The 21,019-nt window shown below is 60.4% G+C and overlaps 2 protein-coding genes across 27 annotated transcripts in view; both read left to right on the top strand.

The window, feature by feature from the left end:
* The first annotated feature begins 1,870 nt into the window (after positions 1-1,870).
* On the top strand, positions 1,871-8,541 carry LOC111151587 (spermatogenesis associated 20). Its single transcript, XM_022509664.1, is given in 16 exon segments — positions 1,871-2,010; positions 2,124-2,188; positions 2,327-2,481; positions 2,566-2,631; positions 2,633-2,710; positions 2,800-3,001; positions 3,383-3,513; positions 3,614-3,718; positions 3,945-4,019; positions 4,116-4,325; positions 4,408-4,600; positions 4,915-5,083; positions 5,360-5,571; positions 6,875-7,074; positions 7,929-8,009; positions 8,177-8,541. Coding segments are annotated over 16 exon segments (2,238 nt in total). The 5' UTR covers positions 1,871-1,885; the 3' UTR covers positions 8,348-8,541.
* Positions 8,542-13,959: 5,418 nt separating this feature from the next.
* The window catches only part of LOC111151233 (calcium voltage-gated channel subunit alpha1 G), a 61,292-nt gene continuing 54,232 nt past the window's right edge, over positions 13,960-21,019 (top strand). For all 26 annotated transcript variants that reach the window (XM_022509064.1, XM_022509058.1, XM_022509054.1 and 23 more), the window contains exon 1: positions 13,960-14,201. In XM_022509064.1, coding sequence (XP_022364772.1) covers positions 13,960-14,201 — 242 coding nt within the window. The remainder of the gene's footprint in view (positions 14,202-21,019) is intronic.

Below are 21,019 nucleotides of genomic sequence, written 5' to 3'. Positions count from 1 at the left end.
CACCGACCAGGCTCCTTGTTAAACTTAGTCATGGCACTTCTCACAGTGGGTGGTTGTGCATTCATGTGTGTGGCTGTCAGACTCACTTCTGTCGCCTTCAACAGACTGAGCAACACAGGGGCAGGAGCCTGGTCTCTCTCCACCCACCACTGTACCTAAGCAGAGTGCCTGGCAGGCAGTAGGCACTCAATAAATATTGGCTGAATGTAGCAAATGAGACAAGTGTGTTAAGTACATGATAGGACAAGACGTTGGCTCATCCTTATTATTCAGGGAAGCCTTCTTGGAGTGGGTGGGATTTGCACAGGACCTTGGGATAGAGCCGCAGAGCCCAAGCTCACTGGCCAGATGGGTTTGGATAAGCCATGCCTTCTGTTCACGCATTTCTCATTTGTAAATGGCAAGGGTTGGACAAAACGACCTGAGGCTCTGGCATCCCACGGCTCTGACATCCTCACAACCCTCCATGTTCCTTCCATGAGGGGGATCCCCCGGGGGGGGGGGGGGGGGGCGGCAGGTAGCAGCTGGTTTAGGTCTAGCGGAGTCCGCCCAGTTTTGTGCACAGACCCGCATCCTCCCGAGCCCGGGCTGCCCGGGCTGCCCGGGCTGCCACCCCACGCTCGGCCACCAGGGGGCGCGCGGAGACCAGCCACGGGGCGGCCGGAGTCTCGCGAAGACCCGCCCGCGGCCTGGTGGGTGCCGCGGCCCGCCCCTAGCAGCCTTCGGGCCTCCCTTCTGGTCCGCATCGTCCGGGCCCCGGCCGCTAGCAGCTATTCTGGGCCCACGGGCCTGGCTGGGCCGCGGCTTTCTGCTGCCCCGCGCCGGGTGGGGCCTCGCCTTGAGCCGCAGGTACCAGCGGGTGAGTGGGCTGCTGTGGCGGGTCCTGCGCCCAGGGGGCCCCAGGATGGGTCCTCACTGCACTGGTCCTCAGTGCCTGCCCAGCCACCCCTCCTAACTCCTCCCCACGCCAGTCTGTTCCCGCGACGGGGCCCAGGCAATAAGGCCCTCCTTCTCCCCTCTCCCGGTCCCTTCCTGCTGCAGGGCTAGCTCTCCAGGGACTCTCATGACACCACCTCCCGGAAGCCTTCCTTGAACCCCAGTGCTGGGCCAAGGATCCTCAGCCGTGTCACCCTGGGCTGATCTGTCACAATCCTTATGGCTGCAGGGCCTGTCATTTAGGTCTGCCCTGTGGCGCCAGGCTCCTAGGCTGAGCCCCCCAGAGGTCTGAGCCAGTTTCTGATTCCCTGGACCACCTGGGGGTCTGGTCTCATAGAAGTGCCCAGGGGGTGGATGTTGAGTGAGAAGGCCCCCAGTGTTGATTTTTCCTCCTGTTGCCCCTCACCTGGTCCAGTCCCAGATCCACTTCTTGCCCTGTCTAGCCACCAACCCCAGGCAACGTCCTGCCCAGATCACCAACCCAGGCCTGCCAGAGAAATACCCTCAGAGCGGCCATCATGGGGAGGGGCCCTGTTGGGGGGGGTTGTGAGGGGTGGGGGGCGGAGAATGGAGACTGAAGGCCCATTCTACCCATTGTGACTCACCCTGACCTCACAGTCATCATCCTTCCCACTGCCAGGTCCGAGAGGTTGGGGGAGACTAACCTGGCAGAGAGCCCCCAATGAGCCACCTTTCTTCACCCCCCCAAAAACACAAGGGGGAACACAAAGGCCACGGTCTCCCCCGTGGTTCAGAAAGGTGGGTTGGCCTGGGAGCCGGAGGTTCCGGGAGAGGGGACAGAAGGCAGGGTGGGGTGGTATGGGCCTCTGGGGTAGGCCCTAGGGTGGGGGGTATCGGTAGAAACCCCTCACTTGACCCACCTGCCCATGTCAGGGGTAGCTCCTCCCGGGACAAAGACCGAAGTGTGACGGTCAGCAGTACAGTGCCCATGCCTGTTGGAGGGAAGGGAAGCCGGACCAGCTGCTCCCCATCCACACTCCAGAAGGTTCCCAACCGCCTGATCAATGAGAAGTCACCGTACCTCCTGCAACATGCTTACAACCCTGTGGACTGGTGAGAACCACTCCTGATGCCCTGTCCCCTGGGGGGGGGCAGCTGAGCTCTCAGCCCCCCCACACCCCCCTATCCTGGGGCTAGTGAGTGATGCCCAACCCTGCCGGGCCTAGGTACCCCTGGGGACAGGAAGCCTTCGACAAAGCCAGGAAAGAAAACAAGCCAATCTTCCTTTCAGGTAAGGTAGCCACCTTCCCTGGGATGGCAGGAAAGGAGCAGTAGTGGATAGGGGAAGGGTCCTCTGGGCCTGGGACCTCCCAGGAAACCTCCAACCAGACACTGGTACCCCTCCCTGCCCACCATGGTCCCATTCCAGTGGGGTACTCCACTTGCCACTGGTGCCACATGATGGAGGAGGAATCCTTCCAGAATGAGGAGATTGGCCGCCTGCTCAGTGAGGACTTTGTCAGTGTCAAGGTTGACCGGGAGGAGCGGCCGGATGTGGACAAGGTGTATATGACCTTCGTGCAAGTAAGCTCTCTTCCCATTTACCGGGCCGGGGGCTTTCCGTGCACAGGAAAGCCGTGCTCCCTTCACGCTCGCTCTCTCTGCCAGGCCACCAGCAGTGGCGGGGGCTGGCCCATGAATGTGTGGTTGACTCCCAACCTCCAGCCCTTTGTGGGGGGGCACCTATTTTCCCCCTGAGGATGGCTTGACCCGCGTTGGCTTCCGCACAGTGTTGCTGAGGATACGGGAGCAGGTGGGTGTGCTCCCGGGGAACTGGGGGTGCGGTGGGGACTGTGGGCGGGTGTGTATGCTGACCTCCAGGCCCACCCCTGCCTTCCACAGTGGAAACAGAACAAGAACACTCTGCTGGAGAACAGTCAGCGTGTCACCACAGCCCTGCTGGCCCGCTCGGAGATCAGCATGGGTGACCGGCAGGTGCCCCCCTCCGCCGCCACCATGAACAGCCGCTGCTTCCAGCAGCTGGATGAGGGCTATGATGAGGAGTATGGTGGCTTTGCGGAGGCCCCCAAGTTCCCCACGCCGGGTCCGTGCCTCCCCATGCCTGCCCCACCCCCATCCCAGCCCTCTGATGCCCTTCCGGCCCATCTCTTCTGACCCCTGGCTGTGTCATTAACCGCCTGCTTTCCTGACTGACCAGTGAGCTCCTACCCCCCCGCCTGCCAGGAGCTCTCTAGTGAAACCTAACTTCTGGTCTGAGCGGCAACCCCGTGATACTGACCTGGGTAACGAAGTTCCATCCTCCATGTTGACCATTGACCTTCAAACCCCCACGGTGTCCTGGGGAGACAGCTTGTTGAGTGAATCCCTAAGCCCAGCCTGGCCAAAGGCTTCCAGATCACCCAGATCATTCCTCTGCCCCCCGGCGTCCCCCATGCTCTCACCCAAGCACTCTTGGTACCCACAGTGATCCTGAACTTCCTGTTCTCATACTGGCTCAGCCATCGATTAACCCAGGATGGCTCTCGGGCCCAACAAATGGCCTTGCACACCCTGAAAATGATGGCTAATGGGGGCATCCGAGACCATGTGGGACAGGTGAGAGGGACTGGGCATTCCCTCAAGGGGGCAGCTGGAGGCAGAGGGGTGGGGGGCAGAGGCTGGGGTCGGCCCCCACCCCACGTCTTGCCTGGCACAGGGTTTCCACCGCTACTCCACGGACCGCCAGTGGCACATCCCCCACTTTGAGAAGATGCTGTATGACCAGGCACAGCTCGCGGTGGCCTATACGCAGGCCTTCCAGGTGACCCTTGAACCCAGCCCAGGGCAGAGACTTAGGCTGTCCACCTACCTCTGCTGCCTCTCCAGGGCTTTCTTGGGGACTTGTGGCCCCCTGCTTAACTTCAGCCCTAACCCCCTCCCATATGCCCAATCTCCCTCCCCACCCTCAGGGGAGAACGCTGACTGCCCTCTCTGTACCCAGGCCATCCCAGAGACCTCTGTTTACAGTCTCCTTCCTCCCGCTTCAGATCTCCGGTGACGAGTTCTACTCCGATGTCGCCAAAGGCATCCTGCAGTACGTGGCTCGAAGCCTGAGTCATCGGGTGAGTGTCCACTGAGGCAGGTGGGCCTGGCTGCGGGAGGGCTTGGGGCCTCTGCTGCCCTCAACACTGGGGCCGGCCAACTCTCCTCTCCCCCAGTCTGGAGGTTTCTACAGCGCAGAGGATGCAGACTCACCCCCAGAGCGGGGCATGCGGCCCAAAGAGGGTGCTTTCTATGTGTGGACGGTCAAAGAGGTCCAGCAGCTCCTTCCTGAGCCTGTGCTAGGGGCCACCGAGCCTCTGACCTCGGGCCAGCTGCTCACGAAGCACTACGGGCTCACAGAGGCCGGCAATATCAGCCCGAGTCAGGTGAGGATGCTTGGGGAGAGGGGAGGGGTCCCAAGGTCTGGCAGGGGAGGGGGCTCCCTCTCACAGGGGCTGTTTTCCTCAGGACCCCAAGGGGGAGCTGCAGGGCCAGAACGTGCTGACTGTCCGGTATTCGCTGGAACTGACCGCTGCCCGCTTTGGCCTGGACGTGGATGCCGTCCGGACCTTGCTCAACACGGGGCTGGAGAAGCTCTTCCAGGCCCGGAAACATCGGCCGAAGCCACACCTGGACAGCAAGATGCTGGCAGCCTGGAACGGTGGGGGGGCCGGGCCTGACACCCTATTCCCGCTTACAGATTTATGCTTCGAGAAGCCCCTTGTAAATGTCAGGAACCTGCTAGATACCAATTCTCCCTTTAACCGGTTTATCACCCCCAATTTACAGATGAGCCAACTGAGGCTTGAACAGCTTAAGTGACCCACCCCAGGTCATGCGCAGGGAGCAAGAGCTCTTACCCATTCACTCCATTGCTCCAGAAAGGTGTTAGGTCTTTGGGGGTGGGGGTAGGGGCAGACATACCTGGAAGTGCCCGGCTAGCTTCTCACGACCAGCAGTGTCTCCTCCCTCCAGGACTGATGGTGTCTGGCTACGCTGTGACTGGGGCTGTCCTGGGCCTGGAGAGGCTGATCACCTATGCCATCAATGGTGCCAAGTTCCTGAAGAGGCATATGTTTGACGTGGCCAGCGGCCGCCTAATGCGGACATGCTATGCGGGCTCCGGGGGAACCGTGGAGCACAGGTCAAGGGCGGGGCAGCCTGGGAAGGCTTGTCTCCCTGGGCATCCCAGGCCTATCTCTGCCCCTCTCCCTAACCCTTGGTAGGCTCCAATCCCAGCTCTGCCGTCCGCTCGCTGTGAGCTCTTAACTTTCCTGGACCCAGTTACTCACCCAGAAATGGGCTAAAGGCACCCACTGCGGAGGGAGATTATGAGGGTCCTGGCAAACGGCCTCCTCTGGGAAAGATGCTCTCTCCCAGGGCCTGACTCCAGCCCCTTCCCTAATGCCTGTCCCCCCAGCAACCCGCCCTGCTGGGGTTTCCTAGAGGACTATGCCTTCGTAGTACGGGGCCTACTGGACCTGTACGAGGCCTCGCAGGAGAGCTCCTGGCTTGAGTGGGCTTTGCGGCTGCAGGACACGCAAGACAGGCTTTTCTGGGACCCCCGAGGTGGCGGCTACTTCTGCAGTGAGGCCGAGCTGGGGGCCGGTCTGCCCCTGCGTCTGAAGGACGGTCAGTGGTGGGGGTGGAGCTGGCGTGAACCCCATTAGGGCCTGGTTTTCCCTGGGGGAGGAGGCGTAAGTGAAATGTAGTGGTAAAGAGCCAGTGTGGGTTCACATCGCCACCACTTACTAACCAGCTGACTTGCAGCTGTTCTCATTATATTCCAGACCCTCAAGTTTCTTAATATGTGAGACAGAGCTCACGTCGGTACTATCTTACAGGGCAGATATAGAGATGGATTTAGCCATTCGGTAGAACACACTGGGTAGCAGTAACTGAAGGACCTGCATTCGCATAGCACGCAAGGCTCACCCTCACGAAATACAGCATAGCAGGGAAAATGCGGTAACAGATGATAGTAAGGACTAACACAAGAGTGCGGGGACGGATGCGTAGTTACAACATGAGTGCCATCGGGAAGTAGGAGCCCGGGCCCCTTCTGCTTTAGTACGATTCCCCATCACTGGATGCGCCTGGTCTGTTCATGGTCTCTCTCCTCCAGCTCCAATGTAAGCTTCTCAGGAGCAAGAATTTTCCTTTTCCTTCCACAGCCCCACAGTCTAATGTCGGCTTGGCACATAGCAGGTGCTTTGTAAATGGTAGCCAAAAGAGTGAAAGGAACTGGGGAGAGAACGACAGTGAGGCCCAACTCAGCTAGGGGGAGGTCCGATCAAACCTGGGACAGGCATCGTTGAGCCAAGGGTTAGGAGAAGCCTGGAGGATGGAGGACGGAGGATGGGGCCAAGGCCAGCAGAGCGGAGGCATCCATGGGGGCAAAGCTGGATCCCTGCAGGGTCTTATAGGCAAGGAGTGGAAGTCTCTGAAGGGTTTTAAGTAGGTTGTGATCTGGTCCAGTAAGGTCTAGGAATATCATTCTGACTGTGCACAAGGGACCTTCAGAAGGGAGCAGGGGGACCTGGGTGACCAGTTAGGAGGCTGTTAGTGGCATTCAGTCCCTACGAGGACTGGCCGTGGACAAGCTGGAAGTATGAGATGGGGAGAAAGCAGTGGGATTTAGGTCCCTTCTGGCCGCAGACCCAGCGGACTCTGGGTGGATTAGAAGTGGGGGGTGGGGAGGGGCGAGGACGATGTCTCTCCGGCTCGAGCAGCTGGATTGAGGAGTCCACAGTGAGATGGGGGAGCTGGGGGGGCCAAAAGTTCACCCTGGAGCAAATGGCTGAGAGAGCGAAAGCTCAGCAAGCGTTGCTGGTGGCCTTCCCATCCCCCACCACCATGGCCACAGTCCCAGGGGCAGGGTCCCGGGACCTAGCGACCCTCCCTCACTGCCCCCACCCTGCTGCCCCCCTTGCAGACCAGGACGGCGCGGAGCCCAGTGCCAACTCCGTGTCGGCCCACAACCTGCTTCGGCTGCATGGCTTTACGGGACACAAAGACTGGATGGACAAGTGTGTGTGCCTGTTGACCGCCTTCTCTGAGCGCATGCGCCGCGTCCCCGTAGCATTGCCCGAGATGGTCCGCGCCCTCTCGGCCCATCAGCAGACCCTCAAGCAGGTATGTGTGTGTGTGGGGGGGGTGAGGGCACTTGTGCTGGGACCCTGGGTGGGAGGGGGCTCTGGAGCTGCAGTGGGGGATGGGGACGTAGGGTGGGGCTCCTGGAGCTGTCCCCCAGAGCTCAGGTCTGGGAGTGTGTGGCCGTCTGGGAGTGTGTGTGCAGGTGTCTCCGTGGGGACATCCATAGGACCGTTCTACGCAGCGGAGGTACCTGAGTGCACACGCATCTGAGGAGCCGGGGCTCTGGCACGGCCTGTTACTGGGGCTCTCGGCGCGGGGAGGGGGGTGCAGGGGCTAGGTATAGGTCCCTCTGGCTGGCAAAGTGTTTCTCTGTAGGTCTCCATGTGTCTGTGTAGTTGGCTCTGCCAGCGTGTGTGCAGGTCTGTGCTTATCTGTGTGCAGGTCTCTATTTGCCTTACTGCTGCGTGTGCAAATCTAGGTGCGTGTGGCCCTGGGGGCATGTGACTGTGTGTGTGCAGGCCTGCTGAGTGTGCGCTGGTGAGTGCTCACCGGTCTGCATTTGCCTGTCTGCACTCGCATGACCCGTGTTCAGGCTTGCCTGCTTATATTTGCATGTGTGTGCCCGCATACCTCTGCGCACGTGTGTGCGTGTTGTGCGCTGGGGTCTGTGCCCCTGGCTGCATCTCCCTGTGCTCATATCTCTGCCGCTGTGTAGGACCCCATCACTTTGTGTGTTCCCGGGTATGTGTGTGCACCTCCAGGCAGTCTCCTGGCAGCTGGTCTGTGCTCCTTCCTGGGGCTACAGTGCAGCGTGGCGGGAGAGTGGGGGAAATCCTGGGGTCTGGGCCAGCTCCCTGCACCTGATCCTGGAGTTACCCTTCTGTTCTGACCAGATCGTGATCTGTGGAGACCCCCAGGCCAAGGACACCAAGGCTCTGTTGCACTGTGTCCACTCTGTCTACATCCCTAACAAGGTTAGAATCTGTGAGCCCAGCCCTGGCCTCCAACTCCCCTGCCCGAGCTCCCACCCCTCTGCACCTCTCCACCATCCCCTTCTCTGGAGGCCTGGGAGCCGAAAGCCACATGGCCCCGCCCATGTCCCAGAGCCCCCCGAGGACCATCTCCACTGCTGCTCCCACAGGTGCTTATCCTGGCCAATGGGGACCCCTCCAGCTTCCTGTCCCGCCAGCTGCCCTTCCTTAGTACCCTGCGGCGGCTGGAAGACCGGGCTACGGCCTACGTGTGTGAGGACCAAGCCTGCTCAATGCCCATCACGGAGCCCTGCGAGTTACGGAAACTGTTACACCAGTGACTGTCTCAGCCACCTCAGGCGGGGGTGGGAGGCTGAGCTGCCCCACTGGCAGGAGACTCTGGCCTGGTAGGGCCCTGCGCACGCTGCGGCCGTCCCTGGGCACCCTGTCACCTGGGGCCCTTGGCCACCCTCACAGCTCCCCGCATGGGCACCCACTCTGGAATAAACCGAACAGCGTCCCGCGGGAACCTCGGGGCCTCCGCCTTGCTTGTGAGAGGGGGCCACCGGCTGACCCCTCCACCTTCTCCAATGATGCTTCCCCAGTTTGTGGTCATTGCAACTTTAATGAAACTCAGGGCAGGGGCGCCTGTAATGACCACTGGGTGGGGGATTCGGGTATGGACTCACCCTGGAGAGGCTAGGCCAATCCTGGCCCTCTACGGGATTTGGAAAGGGGCCTGCCCTGCCTTTCCCACTGATTCCTGTTTTAAGCTGGGGAAAGGGGTAGGGGGATGCTTTAAATGAGCATTCATTTTTCAGGGAATGCTGACATTGGCATATGCTCTGGTACGTCACAGGAGCTGCTTTCTCGGGGCTAGGGATGTTTACTTTGGGGTTGTCCATTCAGCTCCCAGCCTTATCCCAGGATGGAGCTAAGCAAGGCCTCCCTGTGGGAGGTTAGACTGTCTGTGCCCCTCCTTTCACACAAACCAGTCCAAGGAGGGTTCTCTGTCATTTGGAACATCTACTGGGTTGGAAGTGCTTCTCCAAATCTGAGTCCTTCCTGCTGCAGGGGAGGCCGGTGCTTTCCTCTGACCACCTCCTGTGCCTTCAGATGCTCACAAGTCCTCCCCTTGGCATCTTCTTCGCAGACCCCAGAAACCCCACCTAGCTTCCACCTGGGGGAAGGCAGCGGGAAGCGTGCTTCAGACAGGGTGGGTGTAGCGGAATGGGGGTGACAGGCAGGGAAAGGGGAAGGAGCTGTCTCCCTCCCCACACCCTTCAGGGGTCTGCTTGGCTCTGGGGCAGCAGGGGTGCCCAGGCTCAGCAGAACAGACAGCCAGAAGAAGCTGCTAGAGATAAGACTCGAATGGGGAATGGGCTGCTGCTTGTGGGGATGACAGCGGCGGGGAGGAGTGGGAGACCAAATTGTCACTGCAGGGTCTGCACACAGTCACACACAGCCACACACAGTCAGTGGGACTAGCTCAGCTCTGACTGGGCAGCTGGGCCCTCGATGCAAGCCACCGGCCCATCTGGAGGGGATTAGAACTCCGGCCAACAAGGTCAGGTGGCCCTTTTCTGGCTGGAGCCTGCTCAGCCTCGGGCAGGAAGTCTGAGGCTCCGGCAAGTGGAGCTGGGTCTGGGGGGCGGTGAGAGGGGAGCGGGGAGCTGGTGAAGCACAGGTGGCCTTTTTGGCAGCACCATCCCTGGCTCTGGAAAGTCTAGGCAGTTTGCAAAACCCTCTGTCTCCATTTCACTGACCCTCACGAGTAAGGTGACAAGGCAGGTGCCTCTGACCTCCTCTAGATAGATCCTCAAGGCCCAGAGAGGGTCAGAGGCTGGTCTGAGACCACAGCACACCTGGTTCTTCCCGAGGTCCTCAGGAGATTGTAAACACTGCTGAGCCTCCCTCTTCCCCCAGGAGGCACAGGCATGGCTGTGAAAGGGGCTGCATTTGGTGTGTCCTCCCCTCTCTAGCCAGTCTTCCCTCTGCTCTGTGTCCTCTTTCCCTTTCCCTGGTACCAGGCATGCGCTCCACAAAAGGATTCTGTAACAAGTTCAAAGGAAGGCGTCAGGGCCTTAACAGGTCAGGCTTCCGGGAGAGCTAGCATTTTCTGACAAGGGCAAGGCTGAACAGCAGTCTTGCTCAGACACGGGCTGTTAGGTCTGCTGCCTCTCTTCCCTTGGTCGGTCCCTCTTGTGTAGGCTCCCTGCTCTACACAGGGCTGTCCCGGAGGAGATGGGGACCACCGCCAGGGGAGACGGGACCTCCCGGTTGGAGAAGTCACTTCACTAATTTCATCTATCTGAGCCTCAGTCTTCTTATCTAAAAAATGGGACAACCACCACCCCATTCCCAAGGCTGCAGGTGACGCCATGAGATAATGTATCCTCGTCGAGCAGAGCATCTCACAGATGGGAAGAGTGTCTCAGTTCCTGAGGGAGCCAGCCAGGCTGTGCGGGAGGTGTAAGGGGGAGAGGGCTGGAAGGGGCTGGAGGGGGGCTGGCAGAGCAGGCCCTATGCGAGGCTGTCCCTCAAAACCAGACATCATCTTAGAGAACACGGAGGCCTGACTACTCTGTGAGGAAACGGGGGCCCAAGGAACTTCCTGTCCCTCATTCTCCCCCCTGACCGGGGTTACTCACTCGTCTAACAAAGATTTATTAAGTATTGAGTCCGTGCCAAGCTGGACCGGACTAGGCTCTGGAGAGCAAAATGGACCCTTGGTCTGAGGGAGCAGAGAGCCCAGAGGGACAGACCATCATTTCATGACTACACACATGAGCAAGTGCCATGAGGTTCCAGATTCTTGTCTGGCTCAGAACTGTGCCCTCAGCACCTTGGCACATAGTAGGCACCACAGCACTTGCTGAAAAAGGCTGCTCTGAGGAGGCCATGGCAGAGATGAGATTTGGAGGGTAGGAACTAAAGATGGTTTCATCCCTCCTTTTGCTTCTCTGTAGGTCCTGCCTCCCTCCTCCCCTTGCCCCCCTCAGGGGAAGAGAGCATCTCTGACTGGATGTCGGAGTCCCCCTGGGTGCCCCCTCCCCCAGGGGCCAGGATGCCTTAGGTGGCAGGTCATCCCAAGTCCTAAATGTGTGTCAGCCCCACACCCTGGCTCCTCTCTGGGTATGTTCTAGAACAAAGGTCAGCCCAGAGACAGAGGTGGCCCAGGTAATGGATAGAGGTGTGGGGCCCGCCGACCACCAGGAAATCTGACCACCCGGCTGGGCGTGTGTCTCTCAGCTCCTCGTCCCCTCCGCAAAGATGGGATGATTAAAGTCACTACCTCCCGGTGTCTGCCCTGGGGCTTCTTGACCCTGTCGGGGAAGGGCCGACGGACTAGGCAGACTGCGGACCTGCGGGAGGGACCAAGGTGTCAGACGCGTGGAATGAACCAGAAATAGGCCCCTCTCCCAGAAGACCGCTGAGAGTTCGAGCCTGGCAGGGCACACGCGGAATGAGAGCAGAGACTCCCGCCAGGAGGGAAAGGCACTTAAGGGATCTGCTCATTAGCATGAAATGCAAATGAGCTCGGCCTCATTTGCACAACTCAGCGCCCGGATTCGGCGAAAGGGCAACCCGGGAGGCTGCAGCGGCGTGGCCCTACCCATTGCACTCCCTGCAACCCGCCCTCGAGGGAGCTGAGACACCCACCCTAGGCGGCCGGTGGCGCTCGGGGGCTGCTGGGGGGGGGGGACCGACTTGGGAGTCGGTGGGGGAGGGGTGGACGGCGGGGGAGGGAGGTTACCCGGTCCCTGCCTCTGCCTCTCCGCAGTGGCGTCAGCGCCCCGAAGTCTCGGGACAGAGAACAGACTGACCTGCTTGGTTTCGTCACCGTGTCTACCTTCTCAGAGGTGGGAAGTGCTCCCCGACGCCTAATGTTAGATGCCCTCCGCGCCCCACCTCACTCCAGCGCCCAGCACTCCCGCGGCGCTTTGCTCCCGGGCACCTGCAGCCTTGTGGGCGGCGGGGAGAGAGGGCTGGAGCTGACTGAGCCCGGGGACGCGGGGAGGTGGGGAGGGGTGAGGCCCAGGCTGTGCACGTGAGTGAGGGCGCGCGGAGAGCCACAGATCCTCGAGGACCCGCGCCGGGTAGAGGGGAGTGTGCGCACGGCCTCCCAGCCAAGCTGGAAATCCAGAGGGAAAACTGAGGCACGGAGTTGTGGGGGTGGGGGGCGGTTAGTGAGACTCTGCAGGTCGAGACTCAGAAAGCCCAGCTCCCTGCTTCCACCCCCTCCCACACACTCGAGGCCCCTGCAGGTCCCTTCGCGGGAGCCTCTCTCTGCTCCTCGGCTGCTCTGGGGGGCCCGGGCCCTGAGACCGGCATGACCTCTCTGAGGCCACGTGTTCAAGCGCGAAGCCCCAGCGAGAGAGCCAGAGCCTTCAACGGATCTCTAACTGCAGAGGGGATGAAGCTCAGGAGTGCCGACGTGAGGTCAGGGTCAGTGGGTCAGGGTCAGAAGGTCAGGGTCAAAGTCGCATTAGTGGACCTGGGAGAGAGGTCTACAAGGCCAAGAGGTTGCTGGAAACCACGCCCAGACCTTGCTCGCCCCTGAATTCCCTTGGCTCCTCCCATTTCCACAAGACTGCCCCCCCAAACCGAAGCCCTACCCCTGGGACGTCCTGCTCCGCTCCTCCCCTTCTTCGGTCCTGCTCCCAGGTTCGACTCCAGGGTGGGCGATTTAATCAGGTGGAGACCCAGGATTTCGCTCTGGGGTCCTGGTCACACCCCACAGCCCGGCCGCCAGCCTCTCTTCTTCTCCAGGCCCGCCCAGGGCTGAGCCCCACCCTCCGGCTGTGGTCCAATTCAGGGGTCGTGGACAAAGGATACCCCGGGGTCCGCAGCGCTATCCCAGGACCCGGCGCGGATTACTCTGATTCCCCGGGGCTCCCTCCAGGGGAGTCCCAGAGACCCCAGCGGCCAATAGGAAAGTGGGTTCGGTCTGGGTAGCCGTCTAATTGGCTCTGGCCTTCGGGAGCCGACCCAGGGGCAAGGGGAGGGGAGAGGGGCGGTCCTGGGCTTCGGGGTGGGAACCGGATTCCAGCTGTGGTTCTCTTCCCCGGCGCCCCCGCCCTCACTGCCACGGCGGCCCGCCAATGGGCGCGCGCCTCGGGGCCGACGGCGCGCAGCGATTGGCTGCGAGGCTGGCTGGGGAGAGGCGGGGCCGAGGCTTGAAGTTGGAGTGAGGGATCCAGCTGTGGTGTGAGCCGGGCTCCTCGCCGCCGCTTTCGCTTGCTCGCTCCGCGTCTCGGCCGGAGGAGGAGGCAGTGGCGCCGGCGACAGCTACGGCAGCGGCAGCCACCGCGGTGGCTGCGGCGGCGGCATCTCCGCCTCCACCCCCGCCCGGGACGGCCCCCCACCGTCTCCCCGCCCCTCCCGGACCGTGAGCCCGCCGCGGGGCGGAGGAAGGAGCCGCCCCCCACCCCCTCCAAACCCACCCCAAAGAGATCCCTCCTCCCCTCCCCCCGCCGCCGCTGGCGCCGAGCCGGGACGATGCTGACCCCTTAGATCTTGCTCCAGCTGCGCCGCGGGAAGAGGGGGCGTCCCCTCTTATCCCCCGCTCTCCGACCCTCTTCTCTCTCCCCCTCTCCCGGCCGCTTCGCGGAAGGTAGCGCCGAATCGGGCGACCGGAGCCTGGGCGCGAAGCGAAGAAGCCGGAACAAAGTGAGGGGGAGCCGGCCGGCTGGCCCGGGGGGGCCCCAGGAGCCCTGGGGAAGCGGGACTCGCGCCGGGCGGGGCTTCCCTGCGACCCGGCGCCCCGCGGGCAGCATGCCCCTGCGGGCAGGGGGAGCTGGGCTGAACTGGCCCTCCCGGGGGCTCAGCCTGCGCCCTAGAGCCCCCCAGATGCGCCCCCGCCGGGGCCCCCCGGTGGCGTGAGGACACCTCCTCTGAGGGGCGCCGCTCGCCCCTCTCAAGACCGCTTGGGGCCCCGGCTGGCCAGAGGATGGACGAGGAGGAGGATGGAGCGGGCACCGAGGAGTCAGGACAGCCCCGGAGCTTCATGCGGCTCAACGACCTGTCGGGGGCCGGGGGCCGGCCGGGGCCGGGGTCGGCGGAAAAGGACCCGGGCAGCGCGGACTCCGAGGCGGAGGGGCTGCCGTACCCGGCGCTGGCCCCGGTGGTTTTCTTCTACTTGAGCCAGGACAGCCGCCCGCGGAGCTGGTGTCTCCGCACGGTCTGTAATCCATATCCTCCAGGGCACGACGGCCGGGCTAAGGGGTCCGCAGGGGGGCGGGCCGCGCCGCCGGAGGGGACCGAAAGCCAGGTGAGTCGGAGAAGTGAGCTGGAAGGTGGGCAGAAGCGGGGGGGGGGGGCGCCAAGGGGAGGGGGGGGGCTTAAGGGGGGGGGGGGGGACGGGAGCAGGTTTGGCTGATACCCCAGACGAGCCCCACCTCGGTACACACACCTCAGTCCTCCTTGGGGGGCTGGGATCCAGGCCAGGAAAAGAGAGGAGACGTGCCCCGCTGGTTTGTAGCTGGACGCTCTCCAGATGTGGGCAGGGGAGGGTCGTCATCCTCCAGATGTGGGAAGCTTCGGGAGCCTGGGAGCTCTACTCCGCCCGCCGCCCGTTAGCGAGCTGGGTTGGGTTTCCGAGTTTGGGGGGTGGGGGGGGGAGGAAGCTGCGGGGACGGGGGAGGGGGGACTGCGATCTTCTGGGTTTCCCTCCGGCCCCCGCTCCAAAGTTTGAGGTGGATTCTAGGGTCTGCTCCCCGCCCCCAACCTGGTCCTCGAGGCCGGGGTTTCTACTGACCCAGAGGGAAATGTTGGGGGGCGGGGACCAGGTCCTAACTCCCCCACCCCCACCCGCGGGTTGGAGGCACAACAAGGAGATTCCGGCGGCGGCTGATGTCAGGGGCGCAGAATGAGAACAAGATGTGGTGGTGAAGGGGAAGCTGTCTGCCCCCAGGGCTGGAGTTGAGACCCTTTCAGCTGGAGCCCACTGCCCGGAGTTCCTCCCTTCTCCCCAATTCTTCATTCAGCGCGGGGTGCTTTGTGTTGGGGTTAGGGAGTTTTGTGCTAGATTTTTTTTTTCTTGTGGAGGGAAAGACTGTGTCGAGAGCTTTGACCAGCGGGGGATGGGATTAAGTGGGTCCAAGTTACCCTGTCACAAATAGAGTGCTCCCGCCTGATGGTGGGGCAGGTATGTGAGACCGCAGCCTTGGAGAAAGTATTGGGGGAACAGTGAGGCTGGAAGCTGGTTGGCTAAGGAAGACTCGGGTCCAGCACCCCGGGCTCTACTCCTTGCCTGGGTTTGTGGGATGCAAGCCCCACATTCTGGGGAGGTAGATTTGGCACTGTCCCCTATCCTCCGCCTGATCTGGAGTAATAGGGGAGACCCCAGCCCCCTGAGCCCCCTGGCTTCTCCCCCAGCCCCTAGCACAAAGCTCCAGCTTGACTGATGCAGGTTTCCCAGGCTCCGGGGTGGGTCCTGTCACTGCCGGAAGGAAAGGGGGGTTGCGCTGCCATCCCCGGTCTTGACAGCTTCTCCTGACTCCTTCCTCCCAGCTCAGAGGCTCTTTTGGCCCCGGGTGGGAGAACTCAGGTTTCCCTTAGGCTTTACAAAGCCTAAGAGCCCAACCAGGACTCTGCTTTGGGGAAGGTGGGGGAAGCTCGGTGCCGCCCTCACTCTCTGCAGCTCTGCTGCCTCTAGTGCGCAAAGCAGGGATGTGAGCTTGTGTCCCCCACCCAACCCCCACACTCTACACCCCGCAGGTTTTTAGGAAGCTCCCCTCGTTACACCCTATCTCCATCCCTTACCCCTTCTTCTTTTCTCTCTGAGCTGCAGAGAGAGAGGTAGGGGGTCTCAGAGGGGTCTGATTCCTCCCCCACATCTGCACCCCTACCCCCCAGGCCCCTTTCTCCATGTAGAGATGGACATGGGGAACAAATGTCTCTGAGAAGACGGGTTCTGGTTATCTCTCCTCTCTAACCTTAACCACGTACCCTCTCCATGAATGGTAAAAAGCCTATCCCCCTCTCCTCTTCCTCAGGAGTCCAGGGAATGTAGAGAGATCTCTCCTTTCCCTCCCCCTCTAAAACAACCATATCTCTCGGCCAGCATCTTCCCACCTGCCCTAGCTCTAGGGGCTAGTGAATGGTCTGGGAGCAGATTCCTTCCTTGAGGGGCTCTGAGAGGGAGCAAGTGGAGAAGGCTGGAACGAGAAAAGAGAGGTGGGACCCCAGTGCTCTTCTTGGGGGTGGAGGAGCAGGCTCACGTCTGGGGTAGTGGGAGTCTGGGATGTGGGCCGGCGGCGTCACTAGGCCTAGACAAGTCACTAAGCCTGGGTTGGCTGAGGATGGGTTGAGAACAATTTTTTTGGCCAAGGGGGTGCCTGTGCTGGGTCCCATAAATCCTATCACACCTGAGTGTCAAGGCGAACCTGTGTTGTCATCACCGGAGGGGCTCTGAGCTATCTCTTGGACTTCAGTCTTTCCCATTCTCTCTTTTTGGTACTAGTGAAGCTTCCCTTGGTTCCACGAGGTTCTCTGCACCTCTGAGTCTGAGAGACATAGGGACACCTCCCTCACTAACTGAAGCTAGTCAGACTTCTGTTGCCATTTTTCTCAGCCCCTCCTCCTGTAGCTGCTAACACACCAGGTTTCCTAGAGAGGAGATCTAGACCCAGGTAGGAAGTAGTTTGCATGGGTGTGAGTGTGTGTGTGTGTGTGTGTGTGTGTGTGTGTGTGTATGGGGAAAGGGAGGGCAGCAAAAGGAAGAGAGGCTCAGAAGTGCCTGTGTTGGTACTGTGAAGACCAGGGGCACTCCCATCAGTAGGGCCCCCCTCCTCCCCGGTTATAGGGGAGCCAGTTGGACTTTCCAATATGTGTTTCTTGAAGTGTGAGGGAGTGCATCGCCCCTCCCGGAAAGGAGATCCTGAGCATTCCCTCTCTGGTTGTTGTGTCACATCTGGAAGTTTGTGTAGGAGTTTCTCCAAGCTCAGAGCCCAGCACAGCTTTTTCTCATTTGGAAATCACAGGCTGGCATTTGGGATGCCGAGAGGGGGAGTGAGAGGGGGGCCAGAGGGGGAGAAGGGAGCCTGCCAGGAGTAGGGGGAGGAGAAGGGGGAGGCCCGAAAGGCAGGAGCCCTAATGGCTTCCAGAAGTGAGGGTGAGTGTATGACTGCGTCACTGTGTGTGCGTCTGCAGGGGAGGGGGCACCAGGAATTTCTGGAGTTTTCCTTGCCACTGTCCCAGTGCCCCAAGTTTGCCTGTTTCTCTTACCTAGGGAGAAATCTCCATTTTGGTCCTCAGAGGAAATGGGAGGGGGTGTTCTTCCTGTGCCCTCACCAATTCCCTCCTCTCATTTTAAAACCCAAGACTCTCCAGAGGGGGTGCTGAGGAAGAGGGCTAGGGAACTGAACGGGACTGGGGGAGCAGAGCACCCCGTAGCACTCCGGCCCCAGGCCCACCTTCCTGCTGGGTTACACACCCACTCGACTCCACGGAACTGTTGGGGGACTCCCCATCACCCACAGTGCCAGCTGGAGCCATTCCTGGGATTACCCCTACCACTCAAACCCCCCCCACCCCTCCTCGCTCCCGCTGCAGCCCTCACCCCACCCTGCCTGCCTCAGCCAGGGTGGCGACAGACACAGCTGCTCACACGTGTGTGTATGTGTGTGTGTGTGTGTATGCTCACACACACACACACACACAGAGTCACAGACGTTTGAATCAGATTTCTGGCCTATTTCCCCTTCCAAAGATTCCAACAGGCCGGCTCTCTTGTGTCTCTGGGTCTCCCGTCTCTGTCTCTGGGTGGGGCCAGTTGCCTTTCTTCGGGCTTCAGTTTTCAGTTCAGCTGGAAACCTCTCTCCCCACACGCCCACAGGCTGGAGCGGAGGAGACCACTGGAAAACAGGCTGTGGGAGTGGGGGCTTGGCTGGGGGAATCCCCCTTTCCGCCTCCCCAGTGCTGGCCACACTGCTGAGCCCCTATAGTCCACACCACCCCCCAGGAATGCAGAATCCCCCGGATAGATGGCAGCCGCTCTGTGGCTCTGTGGGGCGGGTGAGACAAGGATCCCACCTTCCCAACTCATACTAGGAGGCCAGGATTCCTGGGTCTAGGCCCATTTCCTCCTCAGTGCTCCTCTGTCTCAGATTTCCAGGCTCCAGTTTGGGGAGCGGGACAGCCGGAGGGCCTGCTTCTCTTCTTAGTCATGCCCGAGCCCCGGTGCCCCTGAAGGTGCCCCAGTCCTCCTCCCTCCTGTCCCCACCTCCCTCTCCCTTACAGCTGCCAGGCTAGGCAAGGGCTCTAGATAAAGCCCCACAGAGAGGACTGAGTTGTACAGATAACATGCTCTAGTTCTCCTGGAGGGAGAAGAGGAGGAGGGATGGAAGTGGGTTTCCTCACCCTGCCATTTCCTTTTTCTCTGCTTTTGATGGTGGGCTGTGGGGAGAAGAAAGAGCCTCCCCTCTCCTACCCACCTCCCCCTTTGGGATCCACTCCAGCCCGGACAGTTGCCATAGCAACAGTAGACATGTGACTGCACAGGTCTCTCATAGTCACTATGGCAACCAGTGTCTCCCGTTCCCTTGGTTGCCATGGGGATTTGTCACATGGTTTCCCCCCAACCTGATAACCTGTGGGTCTCCTACTTTCTCTTCCCTGCGTGAGGACAAGACAGCAGTCTGGTGAAGGGGAGTTCATGTGTGAGGGGGTCCCTTTAATTGCCATAGCAACAAATCCACACCACCTGGTGACACATCCTCCTGTTGTTATGGCAACAAGGGAACATCACACGGTGACATAAGGCCATGTTCCCAAGGAAACGAGCCTTACCCTGAGAAGGGTGAAAGACCCCCATCCTCATTAATTATTTCTGTTCAGATTATCCCCCAGGTCCCTGTGCCTTGGTATCTTCCCTGTCCATTAACGGTTACCTATAGGGATGGGGAAAGGTAGAGAGCAAACAGGATGAAACTGAGATGTACTAAATTCCCAAGGGGACGCCTGACAAGGGGTTTCCATGGTCCAGAGCTGGAGATGGGGTTATTTGGAGGCAGAATCTAGCTATAAGAGGCCCCAGGGTGAGCATGTAGAAGGTGGGAACAGAAGGAGTCCCAGCCCCTTTGTGATGTCCCTTCCGCCCCCTCCCCCATTGTTATCAGTGTATCCCTGTTGAGGCAGACAAGACAGGAAAACCTGACAGGAGATCCAGTGGCTTCTAAGCAGGGAGACTGAACGATTGATCAATTCATTCATTCATTCGTTTGTTCGTTTGTTTCCTCCGCATATCGTCTGCCACATGCCAGGAGCTACTGTCCCCTTCGTAGGGGATACGAGCGTGTATCTGAGTGTCCCTGCTTCAGCAAGGGGGATGAGACTAGTGCACAGACAGCATGGGGCGTGGCGGCATCCCTGCCGTTCAAAGGGTCCAAATAGGTGTTCCAGGAGCCCCTCTTCCCAAGAGAACTGCCCACAGCCCCCCTTGTAGAGATAACTGCTCATGTGGGTCCCTTCCCTGCAGAGAAGAGGGGGCTAGCTTGGGGAATGCAGACCAGTTCTTGAGGGTAATTGTGTCCTTCCCTTTCCAGAGAATCACCCCAAGACAGCTCCCTCCCCATCCTCCTTTTTCCAGGGTGACCCCTGGCTGACCCCCCTTCTGGGGAGACGTCCATTCGGCTCAGGTTCCACTCTAGAAAACAGCTCCAAGGAAACAGAACACTCTCTTGATTTCCCCCTTCCATCTACTTACCCCCAAAACCTAGAACTTTTTTTTTTTTTTTTTTTACTCTTATTCTGGTGAGGAGGAGGTGGAGGCTTGGAAAACTGCAGTGCCTAGCCTGTTTGGGTGCCTGTCGGTGGGAAGGGATGTGAGGGCAAAGGACCTAAGTGGCAGAGAGGCCTAGGAGGGGATCGAGGGTGTCCTGAGCTGCTACGGAGTGGGGTGGCCGGGACCAGCTGGGAGGAAATTCCTGGCATCCCCGGACAGAGCCTTTGCACTCCAGAAGTGAGGTTATGACAGGAAGATTCCCCTGCCCTAGGTCCTCTGTGCCCCAGTGTGGCTTGGTGGGTCGTACGGTGGGCTGCCACAACACCCTCCACCCCCCTCCCTGAAGCCCCTCCTTTGCCCCGTCTCCACTCTCCGCTCCCTTCTATCTTCTTTGTTCTCCCCACCCCATATTTCCTTTAGAAAAAGAGGATGCTGGATCACTTCTCTGTGGGTCCCACGTCCAGACCCTTCTAAGGTCCAGAACCCACTTCGGACGTTCTCCCGTTGATGGGCTGGAAGTCAGGCCCTTACTAAAATCCACCCCGTGGAAAGACTCGCAGTCCGTGTGTGCAGAGTACTGTCTGCTCTGCGTGGGGTGGGGACTCCCATCCAGCCCGGGGCCTGGTATGCGGTGGGTCCTCATTGTGTCAATGCAGGAGTGTGTTTGGAGGCTACCTGAGGGCTCCAGGAGGCCAGGGGCAGGGTGGGCACTTGGAGAGGGGGTGACAGGCTCTGGTGCTGTGGTGGAGAACAGTTACAGCTGGGGACCCTCTTGCAATGGACACTCTTGCGCACCCCTGCCCGTCTGACCGGTGCCTGCACGCTCCCGCCAGCCCCTCCCCTGCACACCGGAGCCACTGTGGCAGCCGCTGTCCCAGATTGGAAGCTCGGATGCCTCGGTCCCATTGCAGCTTCTCCCGTGACCTTCAGCGTAGGACTTGGGCTCTCCCGGGCCTCCGTGCACTTGGGTTCCGGGGAAGAGAGTGATCCACCCCGGATACCTCTCGGGGCTGTTGTGAGCATCAGATGTGGCGTGGCGTGAAAGCGCTTGGTAAACTGTAAGGCAGGCATAATCCTACTTTAGGTTTGTGTCACACATTCACTGCATTCTCTCATTTGCTTCTCACATCTTCCCCGGGAGGTAGGACAGAAGAGGATTCAGATTCAGCAGCACACTCTTGGTGTCTGGCATTTCCACAGGCACGATCGATTTTATCCCCCAAATGGCTTGTGCAAATAGTCAGGGTATTTGTGGCTTTTCCTACTTTATAGCCGAGGAAGCTGG

This window comes from Enhydra lutris, unplaced genomic scaffold, assembly GCF_002288905.1.
Source record: "Enhydra lutris kenyoni isolate GAN:26980312 unplaced genomic scaffold, ASM228890v2 scaffoldscaffold26, whole genome shotgun sequence".
NCBI classification, from domain to species: domain Eukaryota; kingdom Metazoa; phylum Chordata; class Mammalia; order Carnivora; family Mustelidae; genus Enhydra; species Enhydra lutris.
The sequence above is the reverse complement of the archived record's forward strand: the minus strand, read 5'-3'. Positions and strand labels throughout refer to the sequence as shown.